Here is a 20048-nt window from a genome sequence, read left to right as displayed (position 1 = left end):
TTAGAGTTTCCATAACCGACTTTTTTTAGTACTGAGAAAAATCAAACTTAACACACTTCCTGATCTTGAAACAGTTAATAATTGTGCCAAGTTTCGCATCTTTTAGCTAATCGAAAAGCAGTTTTCAAAAACCTTTATTCAACAAATCACGTATTTGGCTATTAATCAAACTGTCTGTAATATAGCAACTCGCTCCATTCTAGTGGCTGTAAAAGATGAATCATTGAGAGTTCAAACATGAAATTTGGCATGTAATCTATATAGATATTTGTTATTATACAGGTGCAATCTCAGCTTCCTACAATAGTTTTAAAATGGTGAGATCTAGAGGAACTGATCTCCTGACAAGCTGTTAAGGGTGTGGTCATCTTAAAATCATCTCATTTGCTCATAAAAATCTGAACCACAAATTGAGATATCTCAATCTCAAGAGGATATAGTCTTGTACACTTGTGCCAAATTTCAACTCTTTAGATGAAAACATGAGCCTGATATAAAACCAGTGGCATAACTTTTTGAACCGCCCTCGTAGTAGGACAAGTATTAAGAAACTTGACATATCTAAATATGTTGTTGAGACCAAATTGAGATTAATATCAACTTAAGTCTACAAACTTTAATCTGCAATAGATCTATCCGCATGAATCTATGTATGACTCCATTATCAAGAGGAACAAATTTGAACAGTTCCATGCATCGTTTGAAACCGGATGATTTATCCAGTCATAAGTTGTAACTCTACCTTTTGCAGGCCACGTGAGCTGACCTACAATGTGCCCGTGGTTTCCATTCTTCAAAATCTCCACAAACACTTCAGGTGTACACGTTCCCTTCTCACTCAGGAGTTGTAGTAATGCCTCGGCCTTGCCTGGTGTGGTTACCTTGCTCATGATGACCTGCTTCTCGGGAAAGTCCAGTAGACGCTTCTGGATGAACTGAGGCATCAGTTTTTCAACCTGTAGTCTCTTCGACAGAAGTTCGTAGTTGTCTTTGATCAAGTCTTCTATGGTTCCTGTCGAGCATATGTCAGTGAGAAAGCATAGTCATTGATTTATCTGTAGAATTTGAAAACAATGTCGAATTCTTTTGAAATGGACTAAGTATCGTTACGGACTTTTACACTGTTTTTGATTTTACTTGATTTCACATACACTTTTTTGCAGACACTGGGCATTTCAAATGTTTTTCTGTTGCTTTAAGTTTTAACCAAAATTCTGATTATAATTGCGTACCATTTCGGACTTTTAAACTATTTTTTAGTTCACTTCAAGTACACATACAATCTTGCAGACACTGGATATTTTAATTTTTCTGTTGCGTTGAAGCATGTTCCGGATATAGATGTGCAATGAATGAAGTTTCGATCGACGATGGACTCACCCTTGTTATCGGCCGACGCCATATTATCACCTGTGTTGCTCCTCAAAATGTTTGATGGTACAGGTGACACCAGGATCGAGTCAAACGTTGGTGGGGAAAAATGCTGAAGCACTGTCGTTTCTTGATTCTTGAAAGAAAAGTTTAAACGTATTGAGTACCTTGGAAAAGTTATGAGAATCTTTTTTTCTCAATCAAGACAGGTGTGACAAACAAATGGGCGCCATCTTTCTTTGTGCAAACATGACCGGGACCGGACACTTCCGGGAGTTCGGTCCCCATGGGAACGCCCTTAAGGATGACCTTCAACCTCTGCTGGCTCTGCTCTGCCGCAACTTGTTTATTGCACACCTGTTGCTGATATTTCTGAGTCTTAACTGTCTTCACTCCTCAGTATTGTAAATGTCACTTCATTATTACAATATTATGGTGTCGCCCATTTCACTTTGTTGGCCAGAGACTGAAATATGGGATGTTTTCTTTACTTAAAACCATTCAAGGTAAAGTAAACATCGTTAGAAAAATTGGGAGGGGGGCGGAACAAAACTTGTATACCTGTACTCTGATATATCGGGCTTGTGGAAGAGACTTGAACGAAACCATGGTAGTTAAAACTATAGTATTTATTAAAAAAAACTGTTAAACAACACAACAAAGTCTGCCAAAACAATCCAACAAATACAAATCGGCGAGGCTATGAAGTCCCAAGTTTAATGAAAACCACTTACTTGAGATAATCTCAAATACACGCAAGAACGTAACATTTTCTTTAGTGGCTCCCCTGTGGTACTGACGTTGTTTACAAAGACTTGTAATTTAAGTGTACATCATTCACTCAAAACGTTTCACATGTTTTGTAATTACTCTGGTTAACAGGAAGGGAAGCTATTGGAAGACTAGCTGTTGTTTTCCAAACAGCTACACACAAACACCAGCTTTCAAATAAGCCAACGGAATATACTTCGAGGTCACAAAAAACGATCCAACAAAAACAATCCTCACACACATTATGCATGTTTTTGAATGTCAACATATACATGATGTATTAGCATGCCTTTAAGATTATACAATGTTTGCATATCTGCACAGAAAGTATGCCTCACTTACTTAGCTTGCAAAGGCTTTCTGCTCACATGCACAGAGTATTTACATGTAGTTGTAAGTTGTAGTTGTAAAATCAGTAACATATAACAAGGACTCAAGGATCCATCTACAGAGCACACAAACAAAACAGGCCAAGTAAGGTCGTTCAAACCATGAATCGTTGTGCAATACTCAAAAGTCCATCAACGGTCCAGTTCGTCATCAATGTTAGCACCCAGGTTGTTGTCGCATGTTCCTAAGCCCCGTTTGCCTCGGCCACCGTGACAATGACCGTGGCTCTCGGCAGCAGCTTCTTGTCGATCAGCTGCAGAATCTCCGGGGATGTGAAGGGGTTGAGGCGGTCCAGTCCCTCCAGTACGAACAGAATCTTCTCCTGGGTCTGTTCCATGTAGTTCCACAGGGATTTTTTTGAGAAGGACGGTTCGTAGTTGGGGTCGTGCAAGAGTTGGTCAAAGATGGCACCTATAATTGTTTGATTCTTTCGGACTTTGTTGAGTTTAAGTTTGTACACCTGTTTAAAGTCAGAGGTGACCTTTTTGTCCCCCACCCAGTCTGCTGTAAATGCAGTGCCCACCTGACGACCAGCTTCCTCTTTAACGAAAGAAGATCTCCAAGCTTGTAACCAAGAGACCAAATCAATTCCTGCCCTCATGCCTATCGACATCCTGCTGTTGTCGTGATCCATCTCGTGTACCGTCAGTCCCTCCAAACTTGTATCTCCTTCGTGTCGTTCTGCCTCCTCTCTGTAAACCTTCTGCAGGCGACTTCTCAGCTCTGAATCAACAAAACAGGTGTATTAACTGTTGCTCCGGACCTTTGCTATTTTATGACGGATCATCCTGACTACCAAACGAATGTATAGAATCATACAAAATCAACAAATTGCAGAATTTTTCGATCGCTAGCACCAAAATGCATATACGAATTTAATCTTATGTGACTAAATCCTGTAAACATATGATTCATAATGAGCAATCCTAGTGTGGTGTTTTAACTGTTTAAATTTGTGGCAAGCAGAGAAGTCAACTTGCCGGGTGTTAATTATGTAACTTATGTCAGAATAGAATAAACCAGCTACAACAAGTCTGAAAGTCTACCTGTCCTTACCGTCCAACTGTGAATCTGTCATGTCCCTTATCCCTTCCGTCCTGGCCACCTTACTGTTCGGCCCCTCCAACGTGTCTGCCAAATGCCCATGGCCGCTCCGGCGCAGGACATCAACAAACAGGCGATCGGTACAATTACCACGGGCCATAACTTTATCTAGGAGCTCCTGTGCCATGTCCTGTGAGGTGGTGCACTTCAGGATCTCCTCCCTGTGCTCCCTCAGCAGGATCCCCTCTTGGATCAGATGCGGGATCACAGCCTTCGCCTGGAGTTGTTTTGTCAGCGTGACGTAGTTGCGGGTGATAAGCCTGGACAGATCTGAGGTAAGAGAGAGGACTGTCAGGAATGCATATTTCCCAAGGCTCTGTGCTACACATGCAAGACACCACAAACCAACAAAAGGGCCAGTTAACTTTTTATTTATTTGTGACAAAATGGACGATAAGGTTACTGTATGTAGGTATGAATTATGATCAAACGTTCATTGTGTATGGAAGTACAAAGTGAAACAGTTTTCTACTCTTATTGTTAAGCCTCCGTGGATATGTGTCTCAGACGCTAGTTCATTTGTAATTATTTAAATGACGCCATTTTACATCGAGGCTGTGAGAAATTGATAAACTATTCATAATGGTCAACGTGAACAATCGCTGTTAGTTCTATTTTTCAACATATCAGTTCCTATTTATGATCAACAAACAATGCAGTGACTCTTAGCGAAACCACACACACATCTAAACGGAATACAGTAAACGCGCGTGAATGAAACTATTTTATGAAAATGGTTGAGAGACTTCAATACCTTCTAGTTCTCCGTCCGAATAAGGGATCGGGCGTTTGGTCCCGGTCGCCATATTGTCGACTTCTCTTCCAACAGACTTTGTCACCTGTACGCGATCACAAACCAGGTGGGGAGACCTGTTAAGCTAACAACAACCTTCAGGTTATAGAAATGTATTTAACGATACCGCACTATATTCAATGATACCGCACTATAAAAGAAATCGCCGCGAGCAGGCCGGAGACAGCGCGCCCAGGCACACCTACAGTATCTGCTGCGCCACGGCTACCTTTGTACCTGACGGTGGGGAATAACCTGACGTCATGTAGAACGAAAACGAGGCTAACACGTTTCGGTTCACTTAACGTTATAAAGTAGCAGTACACAAGTACCCTCCAAGCAGAGGTTGGTGGGGAAGTTTGTGACGTTTTCATCGTCATAATGGACTGTCCGTTGGTGGGGAGTGCGGACAGAAAACGGGACATGTGATAAAGACATCCTAACCAAAGGCCTCTGATTGGAGAGTACATACAAGGATATTTATACATAGATACAAGATAACTTCAATGTTGTACACAGTACGTAGGTGGGGATTTGTTCAATACAAAATTAACAGTACAATTCAGATGTGGTAGTAATTAAAAACAACACAAATATTGCAAGTCTTTTCCTTTGGTTGATCTCGTTTCTTCCCGCTTTACCCGGAAATAGTAGTTTGACGAAGTAATACGTCACCACTTGCCAGGCTTTTAGGCCATGGTTAGGTATGACAATATAAAGTCCCGTGTCCCATCTTGGACAATGTTACAATCACGCCCCCTACCCTTCTATCCAGAATTCTCATCTTTTGTCGCAATAGTAGGTGAGTCAAAAGTAACACAAAATGATTTTATAACAGGCTCATTTTTTAATCGGATGAGTTGAAATTCGGCAATAAGGTAAAGGCATATATCCACTTGCGATTGAAATATCTAAATTTACTGTTCATCATTCTATGAGAAACTGCGATCATTCCAAGATGACCACACCCTTGGGACTTTGTCAGACTCAGTTCCTCTAGATCTGACCAACTAACCACTATACATGTACTATATATGAGTTGAAATTACTTAAATGCCAATTTTTTAAAATATCTAGAGCCTCTCATTTGTGTTGTTTAATGGTTGCAGTTTATCAATCATACCAAGTCCCAGTGAAGCAGCAGCCTTTATCATTGACCTCATGACCTGGAAATGTGTCAGTTGTCAGACACATTGATAAATTACTCCGTCACTGTGATCTTTCAATTTCTTTCACTGCGGTAAATGTAGGAAATGCATTGTTTTGCAGAGGTAAAATGCATAAGCCATGCATAATCATGCTTAGATTCCACACCATTCACACAAAGAAAACACACAACACCTTTTTACAATCCATCACTGTATTGCCTTGTATTAAAATAGATTGTCAGAAACCTGCTACAACTAAATTACCAAAGGAAAGAAAAAAAAACTGCTCTATATAATATGGGTATATACAGATGTGTACATTATTAATCAAAGGTTCCTCCAACATGCCATACTATAACAAAATTAGTCTAGGATGCCTTTTTATAACACCACAGAAAACCATAATTACAAGGTAAAACTTTCCCACATATCCTGTTCCTCCACCGCATTGTACAATATTCTACAGCTGTGAAATAAAACTTCAAAAGTATCATAAGGGGGGTTCTCGAATGAGCGAACACCTAGAGGAGATATTATGCTTTCTTAATAATGATACTCTACAGCTTCAAGCTGTTGTCACTTCTAGAACAATCTCCTGAGCCTAACTACGATGCTCATCCTTTAAACAGCAGTAATGTCTTATCTTGTCCATATGAAAGCAAACAGTACAATATTTACAAAAGTGAATCAGTATATAGAGGAAATGTAAAAACAAAGTTGCCGATGCAAGTTTCCCATTCCTTCATCTCATTTCCTCTCCCTACACAACTTTCATATCAACACAACCCTACCAAATGTCTCCTTTCTGTTCATAAGAGTGCAAATATCACATTAACCATTAAATAATGGCAGTTATTAATCACTTGGAGGCAGCCATTTTGGATTTATCATGACATAAGGGCAGCCATTTTACATGTTTTGCCAAGACTCGAATGTTTGGCTTGCTGCCTGGGAGTGTTGCCAAAAATCATATCCAACATGGTTGACCTTTCTACCTCTTGCACAAAGTGGTGCACAAATCTCAACTATCATCAAAGGTGTTTTCAAAGGGTATGAATTTGGAATTCTTCTTTCTGACTTCTGCACATGAACATGAAATAAAATTTTCCACGCCTACATCCAGTTCATTTAAATTTGTTCATAGTGTGAATAAATACACCTTCCACCTCCTATATACTGTTTCTTCAACAGAGCAAAAAGATTCTTTCACTATCGCTTGCTAATGAAAGTATAAGTGATATACAGTTCGGAAGACATCAAAATATCTGCACCATCTTAACTTTAACCCAGTTGTCAATTTGACGTTTTTTTTTTCGTCAACGTAATGTTGAAGTGAAATTTACATAAAGCAGCATGTGTTGCATACACACAATACCCACGACTCCCCATACTGCCAAACCTCATTTCCTAATTCCACAATTAGCAATATGTGACAATATAGGAACAAAACTTCACTTTTTCAAGGTGGTAACTTTCCATAGCTCTATAGAAGTTGATGAAATGAATATATATATATAATGGCGTTACACTCAAAATACATATCCTTAATTTGACTTAATTGGCATTTCAGAGTTTCATTCTAAAAAGTTACAGGACGAAAACTGTGCTGTTAGGCACAACATACTTTTTGAAGCTGTTGCTATACACAATTTTTCGAGACATTTCTTTCTTCTAAATTCTGTACTTTCTGAAGTTATAGAACTTGTTTAAAACCTAGTAGAAAATTTCTTATTTCAACAAGTCTGTTTTAGCTGTTGGGTACAAATTTGATCCACCACCATTTTCACACTACCACTATTACAGATTTGATTATATATTCATACAAGATCTTTAACACGAAAGCAGGGAAAGTTGAGACATAAAATACAGCCTACATAAATGCTTCAATTCTTGCTCGACTTGCTTGTGTTTCTTTGGAAACTTTCTAATTTAATTACATCTACTTCTTTGTTGTGTGATCGTGCAGAAAAAGTTACCTGTCAACCACTGTCAACCATTTTTTCTCTTAGGACCAGAGAAATGTACTACTTGTTTCTGATTGGTCAGCTCCTAACAACAAGGTCATCTTTGACCAATCAGGCTACATCTTTTTTTGTCAGAGTGATTCTGATTGGCTATGCCATGTGGGCATGCAGCCAATCACTGCCTGGTGTCAGTGAATCTGATGCTTATCATAACTTGTACATTTAAATCCTTTTAAGAAGGAAATACAAGTCCAAGTTAAGAAAACTGCGGTAGGTAGTTTCATGGGTCCCAAGTATCAGTGCTGGTCTTTAAAAGTTCTGTACAACATTTGGCAAGTTTTCTCTACTACGGAACATGTATAAAACATTTCTGTACACATGTATTGCCATAAGACTTGGTCAACAGTGGTGAACTGTGGTCAACTTCACTGGAGTTCCTTTTGAGTGATGACTACTTGGTTTTATACCACATTCCATAGGGGCAAAAAGTGGACAGATCGACCAATTGTGCTACTTCACAAACCTTTCTTTTCCATACTTTTACATATACTTCACTTTTGTGTAAAATCTGTTAAGGAAGTATTCAACAGAGAAGTGCACAACAAGAATGGAATAAGAATGTTGTGACAGAACTTTACCACACTTCATTTAGGACATGTTTTACGAATCATTGATGGCACTGAAAAATGTCCATGAAGTGAAATGGAGTGTAAACCTCCAATAGTGTACACGATAGTGACGAGTGTACTCAAGTATGCCTCTGCCCCTAAGGTGTCGCCAAAAATGAAAACCTATATATTTCAAATAGTACATTCATTTCAACCCACAGGATGCAGCTTCCAGGGTACAACTGAATAGGATCTGTCCACCTATTGCTCCTGCTGAAAAGGGTGTCATTTGGCCAGCTTGCACATAAGATTTCTTCTGTGTACTACATACATGTACCTACACCTGGTGCAAAAGCTTTGTTGTTCTCTCCACACGTCTGTCAAAAATTAGCAAAGTCTTTCCCTTTGTTGTAGCAAAAATAGTGATTACATTTCTAGTAATTACAAGGTTTCCTACCCCAATGGTGCCTAACAGATAGACATAAACTACCAGATACATTAACTGCCTTACCAGTATTCAAATAAGCCAGTTCACAGTTTAAACTGCACAATGCCATGCACCCATGTGACACATATATTGTTCAGTATGTCAAAGTTTACAGCCCCTGTGACATGTACAAAACACATCTAGCATGGTTAAGACATGGTTTACAAGTTAGGGGCCTTCACCTTTGACCTTGTACATGCTCAGTTCAAACTGTGAACTGGCTTATTGCAATACCAAACAGTAAGGTGACCATTACAGCAAATCTCTGTGCCTGAATTTTGAAGTGGGACTACAAAGCAGGCACAAGGAGTTTAAGATATCTGGTAATCTAAGTTCATCCGAGACAACCATATCCCCCCTCCTCCCTATACATGGTGTACTCTCTGGAAAACTTACCAATTTCCCTTTTATAGCACTGTACCACAGTACTGTGTTTATACATGTTAGGATACTGTCTTCCACAGTGAGCTGTTGGGAGTGTTGCATAGGCAGAATATTTCTTTACAATAGTAAGTCTTGTAACATGTTGTAGTGGTATTTTACTTTATTTTACACCTTCCATGCTTTATTTTGTAAAAAAAAATTGTCTTAAAAAGTTTAAAATCTAGGTTCAGATCAGTTTGCAAAAGTGTAGGGAAATTGTACAAATGTCTTGTGGATTCAATGGTAATGCATGCTTCCTTTGGATGAAGGAAAAAACAGAACACATCTCACATATACTTTTCTGCAATGCCACATTTCCCTTACACAATTATTACCTCTTGTACTTTTCTTGGCAAGTAACAATTCCCACTGCCGCATAAGGACCATGCCTTCAAAATGATGTATTTACAATGATTAATAATGTTGTTCGCTGTGCGAAAAAAACCAAAATGAAAAAATAAAGCTGACTTTGTGGTCTTCCGGGGATTGAATGCCACACGTGAACACTTGTTTCCAAACTCATATCTTGTTTCTGGATCTACGTATCTACCGGACTCTTTCTGGTGAGACCTTCTCATTCTCATCTCCACCACCTCTCTCCCAACCAAGCTATCTTTAGTGGTGAAAAGTTAACTGTAAATAACACGCAATAAGCCAGTTGATGGATTAAACTGCCCATGTGTGTCATGATGCACTGTGAATTATGTGTCAAAAGTGAAGGCCCCTAACTTGTAATCAGTTCTTGTCTTGAGTCTCTTGACCATGCTTGATCCAGATGTGCTTTGTTTACATCTCAGGGGCCTTCAACTATCACACATAACCCACAATGCATCACACTGCATATGCACAGTTTAAAAAGTGAACCTGCTTATGCTCACACATGGAAATTACATGAATTTTCACCCATCCTGTTTTCTAACCAGCGTATAATTGAATATTACAATGCCGTTGCCCAATAATCTTGGCTTCCAGAGTCAAGAATATTGTCCTGGACGCTGAGATATTACCCTGTATACTGTATAATACACCATACCCAATCCTGGAGAGTACACCATGCAGTAACTCTGTTATAAGAAAAGTTATATCTACAAACCCCCCTCCCCACCCCTGTTATGGTGCTATCTAAGAGACGTGGTGGTTCTGGGGCCTTAATACGGAGTAGACGTCGTCCACTTTGGCCAAGCCTTCCAGGAAGGGGATGAGGTCCAGGAGCTCAGTGTCTGACATGTCATCAAACCAGGATGCCACCGGCACCTGCAGTGGGAGGAAAAATAGAGAGGAAATTTAGTGATGTTCAACAGCAAAATTTGTTTATTTCAATAACTTTCAACAAACTGATTCATCTACATGTAACGCTGCATCAAGTCGACAGACAGTGGTTTCAAAGTGCAATATTTTGAAAATACTGTTTGTGTTTCAATTTGAAACTGCCATCCGTCAACTTTATATATCCCAGGACCCTAGATACCCTGTTTTTAAAAACCCCTGCTTCGCCTATTGGGTCAGTTAGTCCTCACTCATAGTGAGCAATTGGGCTGGTCTCAGTCATGATGTTTCTGACCTAGGGCGAAGAGTTGCTGTTACAGTTCCAATCATGTAACCCGTAACCTTGAGTGGCCTTCAGGCCTTGTTACGTGGTGACCATTGAGTAAAAAAAAAACAAAAAAAAAACAGCGACTATTAGGTTACCCTGCGGATAAAGGTAAACTAGCGTTAATGTATAATGGTCTAAATTTTTTTCTTAAACACACACAACAACAACAACAACCCAGTACCAACAAATTAAATTGGTGTGGCCTAAGTAGGTACAATTTATAAACTACTGTTTATCTATGTACTTTTACTTAGACTAAAATGCTGGGTAGAAGGGTATGGCCTTAGCTACAATGTGCATGCTCAGCATAACACATGTAAGGAAAATTCAGCAGGCCATGGTGCTGAAGTGCCATCTATCTGGTTCCAGCAGAACTGCAACACATCAACACAAACTATGCCGACAACTCTATTTGGCAGGGCTTAGTGCCCTCTGACAACTGTCCTATTTGCTAAATACGTCTTTTAGTCTGTCTCCACATATAGCGTCTGATATTTTTGTTGCTGCCTTGACTATCATCAGTAAAAATCTAATTTCTTCCTGAAAAATCAGACATAAGGACATGCGTAACCTAACGAACTGTGCCCTAAGAATCATGCATCTGGGAATGCTTCAAGCTTAACAAGTTAAACAGTGGAGAAGTAACTCTACTTACCGCATTGTCCGGGTGAAATATGTACGAAGCAGGAGAGTTATCTACAATTATAACCTTGCACAAGTCCCTGCCTAACCGGCTGAGGTCCTGGAAGACAAAAAACAGAATGAGTTTGCTTGCTTATTTTCTTCTTGGCAGTGTGACAACTGAGGAAAAGTCACTTTTCAGTATGGCTGAGGCCCTGGGCAAGTGAAAGTTCCAATTAGCCAAGTGCATGTCCTACCACAACAGCATGATTTTTTACATGGGTGTGACCTTTCCATGATGGGTATATGTGGGTAAATCTTCCAGCTTGGTCCACTAGCCTGACTATATCTTACACCCAGTGGCTCGTTTTGCTTGTTAAGTTGTCTTTTAAATCATACTTTTACGTCTTGCACCATATTCCCATTATGAAACCATAGGTCACAAAATCACATGTCGATCACTGTCTACTGGAGAGAAGACTTAAGTAATTCAGTGCCTAGAAGTTGTCATCTATCCTTACTCTGAGTAAAAAAAGTAAATGTGTTTTGTCACATGATAATCATATCATCAGTCCCGTGACAAGAGAACTCCAAGACAAGATCTACCACGTTGAAAAAAAGATAGTGCTTTTGGAAAGCAACCCAAGTAGCAAACTTAATTGTGTGCAATTGTTTTAAACATTTTGTCCAAAGTAATTATATATACAGCCATTGTGTACAGACCTTTACATAGTTTCCCCTGTGGAACACACAGGAGTCCCTGAACAACCTTGCCCTGAACACACCCCACTTGTCCAGCAGGTCTGCTACAGGGTCTGCATACTGGGGATACAAGCAAACAACATTAATATCAAATGGATAACAGTTTTATAGATCCCTTTGGATTATACAGTATTCTAATAAGTTTTAATACTTCAAAAAAGGTCAAGTAGGTTATCATGACCATTTCTGTAACTGCAATACCAGTATACTTACACTTTGATATAACACACCAGATTCACGGGTACGTGATGATGGCATGGCCGCAGCAAGTTATAATACATTGAATGACCTGTCACACCTAACCTTTGCACATGTAACTAACAAGCATTGTTGCATGCTATCCAGTGAGGATGCCCTTACTGTATATGATTATAGCAACAAGTTACACTCTATCTATAATAGTTTCTAGAAAATCTTTTTAAACACTTCAATCCAAGTAGGACAACAAGCTACAACTTGGCACACTTGGATTTTGACAAGCTAATCTTAAGACACACCCTGCTGACGGATTTGCATGTTATACATAGTGAGTACTGACATGATGAGCTCTTACCTTTGCCAGACTGGCTGTAAACAGCACACACTCAAACATCTCTCCCATCTTCTGGAGAAACTCATCCACATACGGCCTCTTCAGTACATAAACCTGGGCACAAAATATAGGAGAATTTTATCCACAAATCATTGAATTAATGAATGCACAACCACTGCAATGAAGAAAACTTCCTACGAAGTAATCATCAATCAGATTTGATTTTCCTTTCAAGAGAAAACAGCCTTACATCCTGTTTCTACTAGAGGCTGCAACCTCTGAGCTACCTATGGTTTTGTTGCCCTTTGTAGCATACCGTTGCATTGTGCATCATATTCCAATTATAAAACAAGGGTCATAGAAATCCAATTTCCAACGGTCACTCAGAGATTGTAGTCTAGTTGAAAAAGCATTGGTCATTTCAGCAATGTTGTTTACAGCTATCATTTCCTCCTAAAACATGTGAATCCCTCAAGACTTCTTATCAGACACCTTATCAACAGTTACCACAAATATGGTAACCAAATCCAGTGATCATGGGGCTTTCCTGATCACAAATCTCTCTGGTATCACCACAACATCAGGGAATGCAAAGTTTGGGTGGTCAGACCCCCAATGGCATAAAATGGCCTACAGCACACCAGATTGGGTCATGGGTTAAATTATTGGCATTCCTAGCTACAACTGTGTCCTTGGGATAGACACTTAACACATTTTCCTCACTTCATCCAGGTGTAAAAATGGATACCTGGCTTCAGTTTGGAAGGTAAAAGGTGGTGGAAGGAGAGGGATGGGCTCTGCCTTCTAAAATGTGCCCTAGACACAGTAGTGCCCTATCATCTGTTGATAACAATCCACTGGCTCGGCAGCCTCACAAAGGCTATGAGACTACTCAATTCTTTACCATTACACATAAATGGTATCAACGTTGTCAGAAACAAGAAGGGATAAATACAAATGCAGATGCTTTACCTGATGTACTGTTCCATCAATTTCAACAGGAACTATAAAATCTGCATTGGTGACAGGCTGAAAGTACAAGGGAGAGAATATTTTGGTAAATGGACAGGTACAGGTATACTCTATTTGTAGACATACATATACATTGTGCATGTGAACACACACACATACATTCAACAATGTAATCATACACAAGTATGGTCAGCATAATATTAAGTGTAGGACAGTAAATTCATGTATATGTATTTCCTTGGTATTACTACTGAACTATAGAATTGCTTCAACCAACATTAAACAACGCAATAACCGTCTTTCCCTTCACTTGCAATTACTTGTACTTTGTAGAAGTGTTTTTTGTTGTTTCTATATCCTGTAATACGTCTTGATTTCAGCAAAGTGGTTACATAAATGATAGGCACTTCAGATCATTACAATCAAGGGTGTTTGCACAGCAAAAGATAGCTGCCAAATGCTACATGTTTATATCTCCTTACCTAATATGGCCTTACAGTCTGATGCACTCCACAGGAAAATAACTAAATTAGCCCCAATCTTGTTTTCACTCGTGCTCAGCCAATTAAATGATCTCTTTTGAAGTGAGATGACAAGTTGTTTGGGGCACATGGTCTCAGTTTCAAAGAAGAAATTGAGAATTCATATTGTAACATGATGCTTTTATCCTTGTTTTTATTATTAGTAAAAAAGAAATTGTCACTTTTTTTGTCTAATGTAAAATGTTATCTACAATGACAGTTGTTTCAAGAAAACTATAAAACATAAAATTTTCAAGTAACAAAGGTCCATGCCTGCAACATTAATCACCTCCAAGAAAAATGAGACAATATTTTGGGTGTGTCCATGTTTTCAGATTTTTTGATGGACTACCATGATATTTGGTATGTGGGTAGGTGTTGGGAAGACAAAGGTCAAGGGCAATTTTGGGCCACTAGTATGTGACCTTGGTACTGCAGCAGACTTTTTGTATCTTTTGACCTGGAAATACTATGGCTTTAAGCTTTTACATGACTGGATTTTGCAGGGACAAGGCAGGTTTCTGCTATATGTTCCCCGTTAAAACAATTCTGTAATACATAGGTAATACATTGGGAATGAATAACTACAGTGAAAGTACATTGTTGTCAGTTATTAGACTCCCTTCTTTCCCAGGTAACATCTTAAAAATTGTTACCTTGAAGGAGCTGTGCACCAGGGTCTCATCGAGATCGATGACGATGCATTTCTTGTGCATATCCTGGTGACGCACCGGCGGCAGCAAATACTTCTGTGGGACCTGGGGAAAACACAAGATGTAAAGAAATATCTGATACAGAAAAATATGTTTTTTACATTAAGTATTCTAATAAAGCCCCTTTTTTTCATCATTTTTCTTTTATTACATATAAAGAAGCTTTCCAAATTTGCTGGAAGCATTTACAGTTTTGTACTACCCTCATTTCCCCAAATGACAGGGATTTTTCATGAAATTAATAAAAACATTTCAAAGAAACTGCATGAAATCTTAGGATCATGATATAACAACTGTGCTTGAATAAAAAAGCCAAGAAAAAAAGGGATGCAAAAAAAGGGATCCTTCGGACTGAAAATAAGTGAGGGTTATTGAGGGAAAAATGTGCGGTTTTGGTGAGAAGTTTTTGCTGATATTACCTCATTGAACTGGAAATTGGTGTTTTCCTTGTGGCAGAAAAAAGGAAAAAAATTTGCATGGTTTTGTGTTAGCAGACAAGTTTTTCCATACATGGTACTCAATATATGATGTCATAGGACTATTCCATTTAACAGGATCAGGAAAGGTTCAGTGTAGAAAGCAAGGGAAGGTGTGATGATCATTGACAACTTGTACTTCATTAATGGGAAAAAGATGTCATGAAAACTTCTGACAGCCCTCCTGAGGTTTCTAAATGGAATCTTTAAACTATAAGGTTCTTTATAATCAAAGTTAACTGTTTTTTTTTTTTTGCCATGGAAAAGCTAAATAAGGAAAGAATTCAAAGATGCTCATTCATATTGTACCTTTGTCATTTCTTGCCCTTACCCCTAGCTGACAACACAATCTTTTGTTGGTGGGGGCTTGAAGGTACTTCACTGAATAAGGTTACATATCCCCTTTACTAAATAAAGTACCAGCCTTATGATATTTTGTAAAAATTGGAACTGCAACACAAGTTAATAAGAGAGCCAAGGCTAAGATTTCTTCAAATAAAAAGTTTTCCACTAATACTTCAAAATACCGTTTTTTTTCTCCAATCATATGTTTTAATGAGCACACACTGCACTCCTTAAAATTTTGCAGGTAACTGATATCAGGATGTACACTAATTGGCAAGGTGCACAATAAAGAGAACCTTTTTGCCAGTGGCTGCATGCAGTGTTGTACATGCCTAATTATTACAGCAACTGTAGTCTTTGATTTTGCTCAATGAGACATGCAATTAACGCTCTAGTGGTAAGTGGAGCAAGATTGGCTTCAAGCTGAGAAAGTGCACTGCAGAAAGGGAAAAGAAAGCTGATCTTGTACCAGTTCAATGAACTTGAGTTAATGAACCAATTAGCTACTCCTCTACTAATCATGACAAAGCTGCTATGTAAAGTATTTACAGTTGTATTACACCAGGACTCCTTTCTAGCTCAAATCTAATGTCCTATCCTAAAGAAAAGACTGCAACCCTTTCCAGTAGTGTGCATATCGAGTGAGCAGCATAGCTAGGATTCGAACTCATGACCTCTCGTTCAAGAGGGAGGGTCAGCAGTAGCCTGCATAGTCTAATTGTTAGGGAGTCACTAACAACTGGACTATGCAGGCTACTGCAAAGCTAAAGAACACAGCAGGGCATTGTTAAAACAATGGCAATCGCTCACCTTCGCACTGCCATTTTCCTCTGGTTGTCCCGGAGCGGCAGGGGTGTGGCTACTGTTGGCGCGGAAACAGCACAGGAGAGATCCGAAGATGCTGCGGTGGCGTTTCTTAGCAACTGTTGTCACGGGTGCCGCTGTGGAGATAAACAAAGACAATGTTAGAATTAAAGGTTTGTCTATATCAGAATTATATCCCCTCATCCTTGAAATGTGTAAAAATGATTTTTACCTTCGGGGTCACCGCGAAGGAGGGCATTTTTTGTTTGTGCTGGCATCTACAACTCAACATAGTTTTGATGAATTTGTATTAATTTTGGACTTGGATAGCTGTTGAGGTCCGGACAAACATGGCAACTTTGAGCCTCCTAGCAGTATTTTCAAATACTGTAGGATTACAGGCCATTCTTCCCTTCCTGAACAAAGTGTGGTATAGTCCATTATACCAGCTGCTGCCTGCCTTATGGTAGATGATATAACAAATTATGACCAGAAAGCAAACATACCAAGCATACAAAACATAATAGCTCTATGAGCAATGAATGTCAAACAACCAGCAAAAGACAGGAAAATGGGGGCAGGTAGGCAAGATCAGTTTGGGAACAACTCGACAATACAAGAAGATTCATAGTTCTGGGTAATAAGTCAAATGTGAAAGACTCAACCTGTACATTTCTTGTTTAGACCATACAGTACTTGATACATGTCTAGATGTGTTTTGTTGACATATCAGGGGCCTTCAACTTTGACATATTTCCCACAATGCATGATCACACTGTGCATGTGCACTTGGAACCATGAACCCCCTTATTCTCATACAGATGTACTATTCACAATGTCCGAAGTATCTATTGTAATGTATATCAACACATGAAGAATATGACTAAGGCTCCAGTGTCCTCATTATTACAGAGTCTTATGATTTATGGGTATGTTATACTTATAGGGCTTTTGTGCCGTGAAGCTTCAAAGCCATCAAAACTTGCCATAGACACATCCATTCAGTCACTAGCTGACAACAAATGACCCAATTGGTTGGGAACATGTAGATAAATTGGGACATTGCATAGTACTGTCCCATAGTGACGTTATACAGGTTGTTACTCATACTAATTATAAAATCCATCTTTCCCCTGGCTTTGAACAATGTTCTATCATGTCTACCTGTCTGGTACGGTCCAGTAAAATCTATAAGGCTGCTATATCTGTTTTGCAGAATGTATTTCAGCACATCAAAGTGGAGTGCGAGATCTGGAGCCACACCAAAGCTAGATCAAACTTTCAAAGGCAAAGCTTGACTTAGATTTTCAAGAAATAGACCAGACATTTTTGAAGTCTGTAGCATAGCAAAATACTGTAAATTCAATTCATGTGGCTTTAAATAGGGAAAAGGAGGTCTTCGCAATGTTTTAAGTTCACAGATGTAACAATTCTGTGGTGCAACAGCCATACAAGGGAGACATATATGTGAGGTGTCATGAACTGTGAGGCCATCATGAAAACTGTAAAAACAAAACCATTGCAAAAGTATCAAGATGTACAGTAAGCTATCAGACATTGTAAGAACTTTATATATTTGTTTAAGCTTACGTACAGAAGCAAGAAATATACTACCTAAGCCAAATATTTGCTTAGCACTTGGAAATATCTAACAAGAACGCTTCAGCCTGCATACTCAGTTAAAGACCTGATGTGGCCAGAATTTTTACGAAGCACTTGTCGTTGAAATTCAGCGTACAGTTATTGATTTTTCAGATGTGAAATTATGGATTTCCCTCTGCCACTAATTGGACATGCTTGACCACATGATACCATTTCCTTCAGGAGCAGGGAGATAAAAATCACATCCAGATTCAATAAGTCATCCTAAGTGGGCACAAGTCATATCATTTCTGTACTAATGTCCCAAATTTACACTGATATCAATTACATCGTGAAATAAAAATACAAAGAAAACTGTTAAGTCCATTATAGATTTACACATTAAACCTCCGATTCCTACATACATTCTGGATTCATTTTCATTGATTTATTCATTTCTAATATGCTGCAGTGAATCGTAAATTTTTGTGGTGGTTTTATGTTGATGGTTTTCACCATGACCTCTTGATATGAAATCGTAACTTGGCAAATATTAATTTCATAATTCTTTTATACTACAGAAATGTTCCAACTGTGAAATTTACACACCATGAAAACATCTTTCACTGTTCTCCAATGAAACGCCTTTAAACCAATGTGAGAGTAAATGCATATACTTTATGATATCCTAAGAAACATTAAATTTACCAAAATTGACCCCAAAACCCTTTAGAAGACTGCCATCAATCATATACTCAAAGCTATCGATATCTCTAAACCTTTTTGACATGTATTATCGGGAAAACGACAATCATCCTCTTCCATTTTACAGGCAAATTGTAGGAAACCATATAGAATAATGATACCCCATCCTTTGCAATTGTGCTCCTTATGTAAGAGGTCATTTTTCAGACAGCTCGATGTGCTGTTAGGAATACAGAAAAGATAGCCCACGCGATTCCTGATGCCCTTATATGTACCACCCACCCACTGACGACAAAAATAGCTCCACAATTGGATACCTTTCAAGCTGTTTGACACCCTCTTTTTTTAGTCTGAGTGAAAGGATATGTTCATAATATAATTGTCATCCAATAGTCACATTGATAATGATGAACGGTTCGATTTTAAATTGCAGTCTATGCTGTCTGTATAGCTATTTTTGTTTTCTAAGCTGCATACTGTATAATGACAAACTATTCAAAGTTAAAAATAGCAAAAAGCAGGTGGGAAAATTCTTTCTTTCCATCTAAGGGCAGGCTTAGAAGGGTGAGGGTCAGATAGCACTTATGATATCTAAGGGTGAAAAAAAAGGTTGTCTTTATCCTTGGCCATGCGTAAAGCTTATCATGTAAATACAACAATTAAAAAATGAAGTGGCAAGGCAAGCACAGAGGGTCTGCATGGGGGGATCCGGTAAATATCAAATTTAGGGCGGCAAAGGTTTTACCGATCAAGTTGATTGGACTGTTCCATTGTATTCGTGGGGTCCCTGCCAAAACTAAGCTGCAAACACTGACACCAGTGGCAACAAACAAGACAGTTCGTTTTGGGCAATCTAGCTTTGGACTACGGACAATTTCTCAATATCGCATAACTGTGAATCCTGGATAACAAATAACATGCTATGTAGAACTTAGAAGCGAACAACGAATTGGAGCGGACTTAACACCAAATTTAAGTAGCCTGCTACACAGAAAAAGGCATGCACACCCTCAGTACAAGTACAAGCACAGTGCCCACTGGTCTGCAACAACAACAACATGACAACGGTAAGATACAGCACATTAAGGGGAAGCAACGTCACAACAGCGCTAAGGGTGAATCAGAACCCTAACCAACCTGCATGATGGCTGAGAAACTGGTCTCTTCTGCCCGTTCCAACTGTAGTGACAAAAGAACCAATAGCTTTTAGCTAACAAAAACCCTTGGCCACAATGTTCAAAACTGCAAGTGGATACCCAAAATTTTATCATAAAATGGTGGAGTGGAATTTGTGATTCGCAAGCAAATTGGAAAGAATTGTAATCTTTTGACAGGGCACTATTCTCAACCATCTGATGAATAG

At 38.9% G+C, this 20048-nt stretch overlaps 2 protein-coding genes across 5 annotated transcripts in view; both read right to left on the bottom strand.

Moving 5' to 3' along the window:
* Positions 1-1981: 1981 nt before the first annotated feature.
* On the bottom strand, positions 1982-4694 carry LOC118406240. Its single transcript, XM_035806166.1, has 3 exons — positions 4391-4694; positions 3589-3906; positions 1982-3255 (listed from the first exon to the last, which is right to left on the bottom strand). Exons 1-3 carry the CDS (start codon positions 4440-4442, stop codon positions 2717-2719), a joined length of 909 nt encoding a protein of 302 aa, XP_035662059.1. The 5' UTR covers positions 4443-4694; the 3' UTR covers positions 1982-2716.
* Positions 4695-5771: 1077 nt separating this feature from the next.
* The window catches only part of LOC118406242 (CTD small phosphatase-like protein), a 39740-nt gene continuing 25463 nt past the window's right edge, over positions 5772-20048 (bottom strand). For 2 of the 4 annotated variants that reach the window (XM_035806169.1, XM_035806168.1), the window contains exons 2-9: positions 19823-19864; positions 16406-16536; positions 14718-14819; positions 13541-13597; positions 12590-12682; positions 11998-12096; positions 11309-11395; positions 5772-10313 (exon numbers count right to left, since the gene is read on the bottom strand). In XM_035806169.1, the coding sequence (XP_035662062.1) occupies positions 10182-10313; positions 11309-11395; positions 11998-12096; positions 12590-12682; positions 13541-13597; positions 14718-14819; positions 16406-16536; positions 19823-19864 (743 nt within the window). In that variant the 3' untranslated portion in view covers positions 5772-10181. The remainder of the gene's footprint in view (positions 10314-11308; positions 11396-11997; positions 12097-12589; positions 12683-13540; positions 13598-14717; positions 14820-16405; positions 16537-19822; positions 19865-20048) is intronic. The other 2 variants (XM_035806171.1, XM_035806170.1) reach the window with 1 other exon arrangement.

The sequence above is a fragment of the Branchiostoma floridae genome, chromosome 18, assembly GCF_000003815.2.
Source record: "Branchiostoma floridae strain S238N-H82 chromosome 18, Bfl_VNyyK, whole genome shotgun sequence".
Taxonomy (NCBI): domain Eukaryota; kingdom Metazoa; phylum Chordata; class Leptocardii; order Amphioxiformes; family Branchiostomatidae; genus Branchiostoma; species Branchiostoma floridae.
Note: the sequence above shows the minus strand (reverse complement) of the source record. Positions and strands in the feature narration are given on the sequence as shown.

What these genes read in the sequence shown, in the direction of transcription:
- LOC118406240 (XM_035806166.1), bottom strand. Translation starts at nt 4,442, where the DNA reads ATGGCGACCGGGACCAAACGCCCGATCCCTTATTCGGACGGAGAACTA. An exon ending in TTCGGACGGAGAACTAGAAG is followed by an intron (nt 3,907 to 4,390) that starts GTATTGAAGTCT and finishes CTCTTACCTCAG; the next exon opens with ATCTGTCCAGGCTTATCACC. An exon ending in GACAGATTCACAGTTGGACG is followed by an intron (nt 3,256 to 3,588) that starts GTAAGGACAGGT and finishes TTGTTGATTCAG; the next exon opens with AGCTGAGAAGTCGCCTGCAG.